The sequence below is a fragment of the Arachis duranensis genome, chromosome 5, assembly GCF_000817695.3.
Source record: "Arachis duranensis cultivar V14167 chromosome 5, aradu.V14167.gnm2.J7QH, whole genome shotgun sequence".
In the NCBI taxonomy this organism is placed as follows: Eukaryota; Viridiplantae; Streptophyta; class Magnoliopsida; order Fabales; family Fabaceae; genus Arachis; species Arachis duranensis.
This window is the reverse complement of record NC_029776.3, coordinates 9,744,960-9,755,374: the sequence shown is the minus strand read 5'-3', so window position 1 is coordinate 9,755,374 and position 10,415 is coordinate 9,744,960. Positions and strand designations below refer to the sequence as shown.

Below are 10,415 nucleotides of genomic sequence, written 5' to 3'. Positions count from 1 at the left end.
TCTCAATGTATCTTTTTGAAATTATTTAAACTTACTTACTACACTTATAATTTGTGAAATATTTGGTCTAGTGCACATTATAACATACATGAGATTGCTAACAACATTAGAATACGGTATGTGAGACATATGTTCCACGTCCTTCTTAGTTTTTGGACAATCCTTTGAGAATAGCTTAAAGTAAACAGTTAACGAAATACTAACTAGTTTAGTCTAATCTATATTGAAGTATTGTAGCACTTTTGTAATATAAATTTATTGTTCTAATTTTTTTATTTATTTTTTATCTATACATTTCCTATCATTTTTCTTTCAAACTTTTAATCTTCTTTACACAAACATAACTTAAGTTTTTCAACAAACAAGTAGCTTAATTGATAAAGAAGATTTGTTCATTCGGCCATAGATATTGAGTTTAAATCTTTAAGTAGGTAATTATGTTAAATTCAAATGAAAGTTTTTTATCACTCAAATAATTGGATAAATTGCCAATTCTATCTTCAAATTATTCGAACATTGACAAAAATGACTTACTTTTATTAACGACAAAAATATATTTTAAATATTTAAAGATGCTACAAAAACATCTGAGCATAAAAAACTTCAATTTTTTAATGGAATTAACTTATGTGACAACACAAAAATACTAATGTAGCATCTGTTACGTCTAAAATCTTTTTTTGCCAACAACTCTCTCTCTCTCTCTTCTTTGCTCATATACATTCCCTCTCCACTCCCCAACTCCATCGTATTTTTAAATTTATGGGTTCTTGTTGCTATTTTGTTGTTAGTAGTCTTGTTAAACGAAGGTTATGCCCTCTTTTTCGTGAGGAATCTCATGGGAAGAGAGTGTTTTTTTATTGTTTTGCAATAGATCTTGAAGGTTACATAAGGCTCAGAGAAGGAGGAGTTGAATCTATAGCCTTCTTTTTCTTTAATAAACTAATCCTCTATTACCCAACTTAAACTTGATCTCTGTTAAAACTGTGCACCGAAAAATTTAAGAGACAATTTCGTTTTGTCTCATAAATATCAGAAAACAGAACAGTGAGAGAAAGGAAGAAATTAGCACAGTCATGTATCCTGGTTCAGTTGCCTTATGCAATGCAACCTACATCCAGTCTCCACCATAACAGTGGTGGAATTTTCACTATAGTCAAAGTATTACATACACCAATTTCCTAGGATTCATATAATCATATATGGACTCACAAGTTTCTTCCTAAACTTGACTTGGTTATGCTAATACCTAAACTTAGTAAGGGATACCTCACAGGTACTTGACACAAGACAAAAAAATTACAACCAAAGTAAATCAGAATCCACTCTTGGCTTTTCTCTCAAGTATTTCACTCAGCCTTTTTCACTCTTAGCTTTTTTCTCGATGTCTTTCTCTCATCCTTTTACCTCTCAAAGACAATACAGAAAGATATACATTGAAACTGAAATACAAAATTGTAAAACATGAAGGAGATGATGAATAACAGCTTAAACACGATGAACTGAATCTAACAACAGAACTCAAGACTTCATTCTTCATCTTGGCGGAGTGCTCCCTTTAGTGTAGGTGCAATGTTTTCAAGACTTCAAACTCAATAGTGAGAATTTCACTCTACTTCTCAATTTGGGTTCTCTCTCCTTGCTTAAAACAGGAAAGCAATTTTCTTTTTGTACCTTGTGCAGATTCACGGTTTAGATTTCCCTTAAGTCAACTATTTGAACTCTGAGCTCCTTAGCTTGTCGTCTCACTCTCTTCATTTAACCCTCAAATTAGGGATTTCAAAGCTGATTTCGCTAACGTTTGTTAGCTCGTTTCCAAGTACAGAAGGCGGGTCTGGGAGACTTTTAAGTTAGAGAAGACCACTGATAAAACAGTAGTGCTGCTCACTGATCGGTAGGGAGGAAGGAAGCATAGCAGGGGAGGGGCTAGTACGATAGCACCATTGGTTACTACAGCATTTTCGGTTTTTGAATCCTTAGCGTCCTTGCTTTTCGGCTAGTTGTTTAACGACGGTTTTTGCTTGACCAAAGACCCAGAGCAGTAGAAAAAAAGGTTGTTCAATGGTAAACCCAAATCCAAACCCTTGAGTTAGTGCTTTGTCCCTAAGAAATAATTTGAGCCTTTGATTCAGAGCAGTGATTATCAGAAATCACTTTCTCCATATATCCTAAATTGTCGTTACAGAACTTTGAAGGAGTGAAAAAAATAAATTGCATACAAATGGAAATAAATCACATTTATATTCTAACTTAACTTAACTTGATTTGATTAGGGCGATTAGACATTTGCTTTTGTGATTTACCTTTTTTTTCTTTCTTCTCTAGTGAATGAACCAAGAAGAAGCTTTCTCTCTTTCTTCGTGAGTCTGACCGAGAAAAACCTTGTGGATGTCGACTTTGGTTGGCTTCAATTTGAATGGATTAACTTGGAATTGGATTGGCTTGACTCTCCATTGAATCCAATTGATTTCTTTGTTTCATTTCTTTGGGCTTTGAGAGTTAGAAAGCCCACTAGCAATCTTGTTTCTTGTTTCCATCTCTTTAGATTGCTGCTACTTTAATTTTGACCTGCAACACTTAATCAAAAGTAATAAAAACTAATTGAATGTTTCTCTCTACAGATTTGTTATTATTATTTCAGCACCAACAAAAAATGTGGAGAGAAAGACTCAAAAATGTTGAATGAGGAAGAAAGGAGATACAAATCTGAAAATAAAAATAAGGAAGGGAGAAATTTAAAAGATTAGGGATTTAATTTGAAAAATTAGAATTTTAATTCAGAAATTGAAACGTTTTAAAATAAAATTTTAGTATATGATATTATTGTTATGTACAGTGTTTCTTAGGAAAATAAACCTTAAATTTTAAACGATGCGACATCATCAATTACAAAAGCCACCTTGTATTTCGTTTGCTATTTCAGTTAATTCCGTTAATAAATAAGTTTTTTTCTAGGGTTAGATATTTTATAACATTTTTAAATATTTGAGGATATTTTTACCGTTAATAAAAAAGAAAAGTTATTTTTGTTAGCGTATTGATAATTCATAGGTAGAATTAATAGTTTATCCCAAATAATTTTATTTTTGTTGAATAAAATTATTTTTTTTAAGAGTGTTAGGAATAGGATAAAGTCGAAACAAAAGTGAGCTAAATAATTTATGTGAAAAGTGATGAAGATAAAAAAAAGAATTTAATTTTAAAAAATCTCCAAAATATACGGGATAAAAAATTTCGGACTAATATTCCAAAAAATATCTACTATATTTAATGATAGTTATAATATAATGTATTACAGTTAGATATTTTTATACTATAATTTATAGTACCTAATGAATACTTAGAGGGTATTATCAAATTTTAGTGTATATTGCTCATACCACTTAAAATTTTATCACACATTTTTTTATAATCTTACGCTCACTGTTATAAAAAAAAACTCACTCAAAAACAAACCGCATACAAAGCTAAGAAAAGAATGCTTGGTTACTTACTTTGTGTTTTGTGTTTGCTTGGTATAGAAGGGGCTTTGTTAAGCTCTATTTATAGTGCAAAGAGATGCACCAGAGCCACACATTATTAAACTATTCTAAATTTCTAATGGCTTAAATTAAAGAGCAACTACTTCACCACCTTCATTTGTTTTCGGAAAAAAGAACAACAATAATGCAAGTCATTATTAACAAGGAGAATATTGTTTTTTATAAGAAGAGAATTATGTATATGAAAATATTCATTTTTGCTCAACGGAGGATAAAGAGAAAAAACAAGATCTATCTCAATTCTTTTTCTTTCTTCCCTTTCACGTAGACTATATATCCTTTATTATAAATAGTTTTGTGCAACATCCATTGATGAACAACTGTTTAAGTTTTATAACTATGATGTTATCCTGTATAAGTGGGTAAAAAAATTATGAAAAACAAGATCTATCTCAATTCTTTTTTTCCCTTTCACGTAGAATATATATCCTTTATTATAAATAATTTTGTGCAACATCCATTGATTCGAACTCTTTGGGATGTAGTTTTGGGTTAATTTAGAGGATAACAATGCATAGTGGCTAACCTCCTCACAAAGTTAAAAATGGTCCCGGCGGGGCTCGAACCCGCGACCTTCGGCTCATAAGACCAACGCTCTAACCAACTGAGCTACGGGACCTTGATGTTTTATATTGTATTAATTACACATAAAACACGTAAATTCCAAGAAAAGAAAATTCCTCCTGCATTGGTTGAATATGAACAAACATCATATCGATTTTTTTAATTTAGAAGATAACATGACCTACCATTTTTGTTTTGAAAAGTGCTCCAATGAATGTTTTGCCACGTTAATATGGTAAGTTGTACTCTATCCTACATCATATCATATCATATTCTATCAAATTTCAATGGAGATGATTTCCATTAATAATATGTGTTGTAATAATCATCAATGGAAGGCAAGGTCCGTTATTAATTAGATGAGTTTTATAGTGTCTTTTATTATAATACTTAAATTACTTAACTTACTTTTAAAAATAAAAAATAAAATACTTAAAACAAAAAATAAAATATTTAAAATTTATTTATCTTTTTTAATAAATTAGGTACAATCTCAAAAACACCATACATTCACCTATTAATTATCATATGTAGAACTTACTTCTTCACCCCCTCTTCATTTTGTGTGTGTGTGTGTAGAAAGATTTTCACAGATGGTGACATGGATGACTGCGCTCTCTTATCAAAAGTAAGAGTCGTAACAATTTATCATACTTGACATATATAATATTTAAAATATGTAAATATCAATAAACTTTTTAATATACATTCAATTGAATCATTAGAAAAAAAAAAAAATTGGCCCCGTGCATCATACAGTTCCGGACTAGTTAGTAAGAGAGGGAAATAATAATGATTATATACAATTTTATGCCAAAAAATTTAAGTTCACATAATTTTATACCCTCGTAAAAAACATTTCTGTCTCAGTATGTGTTGTTTAGTCATTGATAATTTTTTCCAAAAAAAAAGTAGAATAGTTTATGATAGAATAGAATAAAATAAAATAATATAAAATATATTTATTTATTTATTTACTTATGTTTGTTTTATAAAAATACCTTTTAATTGATTATTATAGTGAAATGAAACTTGTGTAGATACCTGTCAACGGAATATAAAGTAGTAAACAGTAGTATTGAACTACTGATATAAGTAGAGGAAGTGGAAATTGGAGGTAACAGGTAAAGTAAAGTAGGGAGTGTTTAATAATAATATCAATAATATAATATAATATATGAGATCAATTCCATTTCATTCGAGTAAATTGGTTGATTAGCGGAAGTGGAATTGCAGAAAGAGAAAAGAAAGCCCGGTGAGTTTTGAAGAAGAAGAAGAACTTGAAGATGACGTTGGGTCTGATAAATGCAAACCCTGTTGTTCACGAAAAGAAGGAGAGGATCTCTCGCTCCGAAGATCCCCATCCCACTGATGACGCTGTTGATCCTCTCGATATTTATGATATCCTCTTTTCCTCCTCCTTCTTCTTCTTTCTTCTTAATTTTTTCTCTTTAATTTGGTACTATTTAGAAAAATAACATGTCAAACTCTAGTTTATTGCAGCTATATATATTTTTTATTTTCGTGTTTTTGTTGCGATGGAATTTAATTAATTGAATTCAAAAGATGAATAACGTTTTTGCGGATCCTTAACTAAGATTCGACAAATTTCGTGAGGGATATTAGGGATCCCGAACATCCTTATTCCTTGGAGCAGCTAAGTGTTCTTTCCGAGGAATCTATTACTGTCGATGACAAGCTTGGCCGGATTTTGTGAGCTTTAACTTTTAATTTATAGATTATTTTCATCTTTGAATTTATTTATTTATTTATGGAATTGATGGATCCTGAATTCATATTTGTAATTTGATTGTTTAGGATAACATTTACGCCGACCGTGCAGCACTGCAGCATGGCGACGGTGATTGGTCTTTGTCTGAGAGTGAAACTGAAGCACTTCTTCCCTCCTCATTATAAGGTATGTTACCATGTTCCCCTTCCTTCTCTTCTGCTTTGTCTGCCACATGGCACCTCCTGCTTTTTTCCCACTCTCAATTAATTGCCTCCTATTTTATTTTCTCATTAAAAAGAAATTAAATCTAATAATAATAATAATAATAATAATAATTTGTTATGCTAATTTGTTTTGTGACGGACAATGAAAAATACTTGTGGACCGTGTTGGAGTAACATCATTGTTGTTATGTCAAAATAGCATTTCCATGTACTATACATTTTTTTTTTGTACTAATTCAAGCAATTGCGAAGTAGTAAGTACTAATTAACGGATGCTCATAATTTTCTCTGCAGCAATAGTAGGAATTAATATAACTAATAAATTTTTTTATCATTATAAAGTTATAAAAGTTCTTTTGTATGCATTGAGAATGTAACCTTTATACTATTGATTATTTTGTTAATGGCATGTAGCATATGACTCTCTGAAATTTCTTTTTGCAGGTAGATATCAAAGTGTCTCCAGGATCTCATGCTGATGAAGTATCAGGTGAAGCTACCATTTCCCTTTGTTTTTCAGCGTTTAGCATGAGGATTCTGTGGTTACTACTACACCCTGAATTTGAATATGAATACTTTATGTTCCATGTTCTCTCTGTTAAAAACTATGCTCAATCCTCATCATAACACAAGTTTTGGATTCTACCAATTTTCTGTTGTTGCAGTGAATAAGCAGTTAAATGATAAAGAGAGAGTTGCTGCTGCATTGGAGAATCCCAACCTGCGCGAGCTCGTCGAGGAGTGCCTCTCTTCCAACGAACTGTAACTGTGAGAAACTAAATGTGACAGTAATGCATAGATAGTCCTCATGAAGCTTTAGCTCTTTGGTTTCATTTTCATGTATGTATCATCAATATCACCCCTCCTCTTGCCAAACCTAAATTGTGTTTGATTGTGCTTTAGCCCTTTGATTTCATATTTGTGTATGTATATGCTTTGTAAGTGAAGTTAGACATCGAGATGTAAAGTTTTGGTACCTGATTATGCATAATTATGTTAAGGTTCACCCGGCTTCTATAAGCCATATTATGATTCACACCATGACTACTTTAATCTGGTAAGGACAAATACAACTAGTGTTATATATTTCTACTTTGTCTTTCACTAACTCAGGTGTGCAACTACATCGCAATTGATGTTCACAAAATAGACTAGAGTTTTGTGATTATTTCCAAATTCCAAGCTTGCGTCTAAATTTTCCTTAGAATACAAATATATCATCATTCATTACATGAGATCATTGTGATTATGAATTATGATGCAACATCTCCCCCAGATTGACCATTATTAGTGTGGTGTGGCTTTTCATGAAGGCCCCAAAACTGGGCAGTTTTCACATCGTCCTCAAGCATCAATCTTGAGAACTCTTCATGATCATATCTTAGAGAAGCTTTTCCCCCATATTCACTAGGAAGATTTTCTACGTCGAAGAGCGAGTTCATGAGCTCCACACTGTCCTTATCATTAGGATATACAAAATTCAACTTCTGTGCTGTCTTGGGGTCTATGAAGTATCTCACAGCCTATCAGAATCAAAGTAGTAAGAGTAACAGGCACTGCTAAAACCTCATCATTCAAAACCATTTAGTGCAAAATAGAATTCGCAATTGTTCTAAAACATTTACGATATTAGGACATGTCTCTATCATGGCAGTGTTGTTTCTTTTGTCTCAAAACAAGAAGAAATAGCAAAGCTTAAAAAGATGCATGAGAAAAACAAAATAAAATACTTGGTGAGAATAAAGCAAAGCCACCCAAAAGTGAAATATAAGGGAGGGGGAGGAACAAACCTTGAAGAAGGCCTCAAAGATTCTTGGTGGATTGTAAAAAATAACAACACCAAGCCTTTCTGGATAGTGGTTTTGTAAAATGTAAATAATATCACGCGATGTTTTGATAGGGATATTAGTTCTCAGTGAAAATCCATCAAAGTCTAGCAACCATGTCATCTTTTCTTGTCCTTCAGGAAGATTAAGAACGGCATTTTCCATTAGATAAACAAAATACTTGGTGCCATCTTCCGGGGTTGTCGTGTTCTGATAATATAATTGCCAAGTTAACAATCTATTAAAAACTAAAAGGAAAGTTACTTGAGTTATTATATATAGACTTAGGTAGCTTAGTCAAAGTGGATTAAAATGTTGACCTTATGCATCCCTGGCTTCATTATAAGGACAGTTCTTCCAGCTCGGTCATGAAGGTTTGCTCTGAAGACTTTCCCTGTCTCACCTTCATGTGCTACATCACTCTGATTGTAGGAAATAGTTCAATTGCAGTTCGCAAACACAAATTATTAATATTAGCTATATACATGCTATCAAGGACAATATAGGGTCCAAAAATGGTCTCAAAAAGTGTAGCATAGACACCTAACATGATAATTCTACGGCTTGAATCCGTTATCATAGAGAGACTGAGATTGAAAAACGGAGACTTAATTAAGTTTCTGTATTGTATATAAAATATATTAGATAGAATTATGTCTCAGTATTATATTTAATTTAAGATAAATATAGAGATTGAAGAGTATATTTAGAATTTGAAAAGTTAAATAAAAGTATTTTTGAGAATCAATAGCGTTTGTTTTGAGGTATTGAGACAGAAATTGAGAGACTAAAACTCAATATCCTGTTTGTCGGTTCAGAGACTGGTACTAAAATTTCTGTCTTTGTCCCTAAAATTTCAGTATTTTATTACCTCCAAAAAGTAAAGACACAAAGGACTAAATTTTTTAGAGATTAAGACTAAAATTTTAATAACATTTTAGACTTAAAATATCCTCATTTTAATTAACTAATTCCAATTTTATCCTTTATACAAATTAAATTAGAGTTTCATTCTTATTTTAATTTCTGTCTTCCACTTTACATCAAATTTCAATCTCTGTCTTTTAGTCTCTCTCTCAGTCTCAATCTTTCTGTCTCTGTCTCTCCACCAAACGCTACCTTAGAATTTCAATTTTTGTTCAAAAAAATTTTAGTTCATTATATTCCCACTTTTTGGAGATATTGAAAAGCCTGAAATTTTAAATTTTGTCATTAAAATTTTAGTTCCAGACCATTAAACATAATATTGAGTTTTTGTCCCCACTTTCAGTCCTAGTTTCTAAAAACAAAACGCTACTTATCTGATCTGAATGTATGATGTATAAAATAGTATAATGTTGGGAAGAAAGTTACCCAGCGAATTTCCTCGGGCTTAAAAGAGGACCTCCAGTTGAGCGAGTCAAGAAGCATTTTCTTGGATTTATGAAGATCCCAGTTCCGAGCTTCAAGGTATCTTCTTAGGCATCCATCTGTGCAGTACTTTAAACTACGCTCACTTAGGGCCAGGGTTCCAATGAAAGCCTTCAGTTCACTAACCTGTTTCACTTTCACTTGTTCCTTATTCTCAACATAATATTTTCTTTCTACTAACATTTCTAACCCAAACTCAAACACATGACGAATCATGGTGCATAGTTATGATAATGAACAAGCATAACTATGAAAGAGAAATATTATATATAGAAAGCTTCACCTTTGCATCTTGATAAGAGGAATCATTCTTCAGCTCATTCTGGCTTCTCTTCCTTAGAAGGAACATGCTGATTGCAAATTATTCCAGAACTGAACCATATGAATTTTTTCAAAAAATCTTTTAGAAAATAAAAAAAAATGGAACTACATGCTCAAAAGAGATTAAGATTATTATTGATATTGAAAGAGTCACTCTATAAAGTAAAAGAGATTCAAGTGAAGAGTTACTTACCTGGAATAATACAAAGTGATAGAAAAGAAGAGAGAAATTGCAATTGTTTATAAGTTTTTAGCTCTTGTTAATGTTATTCATCATGCAAAATTATCATATGTATGTTAGAACAAGAAGAAGGAGACGTTTCGGTAATTCGGTACAAGATCAGTGACGAGGAAGAGCGAACGGTTGTTAAATGCAAATGAATACTCCAAACTCCATTAACAGATACTGGGTCCAGTATGATTAATTAGTATAACTTTATGAAAACGATATATGCGGAGTAAAGATAAAAAACTAGTTACTTCATTGGTAAGCTTAAATAAGCATCCAAGAGTTTGAATTTTATTTTGTATACATAACAATTTATTATTATCTCAGTTTTAAATGAAATTTCAATTGGTAACGAATTAGTACTTGATTTATTATATTAGAAGATGAAGTGAATAATTATAATATGGAAAAATATAAGTAGTAATGAAAATATTAAACAATGTAAATAATAGATATATTGGATGTTCATTAGGTGTGTGGATGATTATCCTAATATTAAAATTTAGGTGAATAATTTAAGATGTAGTGTATTTTTATTTTATTAGGCCAATTTTAAAATCCTGTTAT

General features: G+C 31.4%; 2 protein-coding genes and 1 non-coding gene across 3 annotated transcripts; 1 reads left to right on the top strand and 2 right to left on the bottom strand.

Moving 5' to 3' along the window:
* Window positions 1-4,087: 4,087 nt before the first annotated feature.
* On the bottom strand, window positions 4,088-4,161 carry TRNAI-UAU (transfer RNA isoleucine (anticodon UAU)). The gene has a single exon. It is a non-coding gene; the product is annotated as a tRNA-Ile (tRNA).
* A 1,075-nt stretch (window positions 4,162-5,236) lies between these two features.
* Window positions 5,237-7,103, top strand: LOC107487853 (protein AE7-like 1). The gene is made up of 5 exons (XM_052262473.1): window positions 5,237-5,509; window positions 5,716-5,819; window positions 5,925-6,024; window positions 6,507-6,552; window positions 6,728-7,103. The coding sequence occupies exons 1-5, from the start codon at window positions 5,393-5,395 to the stop codon at window positions 6,826-6,828; spliced, it is 468 nt and encodes a 155-aa protein (XP_052118433.1). The 5' UTR covers window positions 5,237-5,392; the 3' UTR covers window positions 6,829-7,103.
* A 17-nt stretch (window positions 7,104-7,120) lies between these two features.
* On the bottom strand, window positions 7,121-10,047 carry LOC107487852 (uncharacterized). The gene is made up of 6 exons (XM_016108537.3): window positions 9,813-10,047; window positions 9,582-9,670; window positions 9,242-9,424; window positions 8,209-8,310; window positions 7,853-8,098; window positions 7,121-7,585 (listed from the first exon to the last, which is right to left on the bottom strand). The coding sequence occupies exons 2-6, from the start codon at window positions 9,645-9,647 to the stop codon at window positions 7,316-7,318; spliced, it is 867 nt and encodes a 288-aa protein (XP_015964023.1). The 5' UTR covers window positions 9,648-9,670; window positions 9,813-10,047; the 3' UTR covers window positions 7,121-7,315.
* Between the last annotated feature and the right edge of the window lie 368 nt (window positions 10,048-10,415).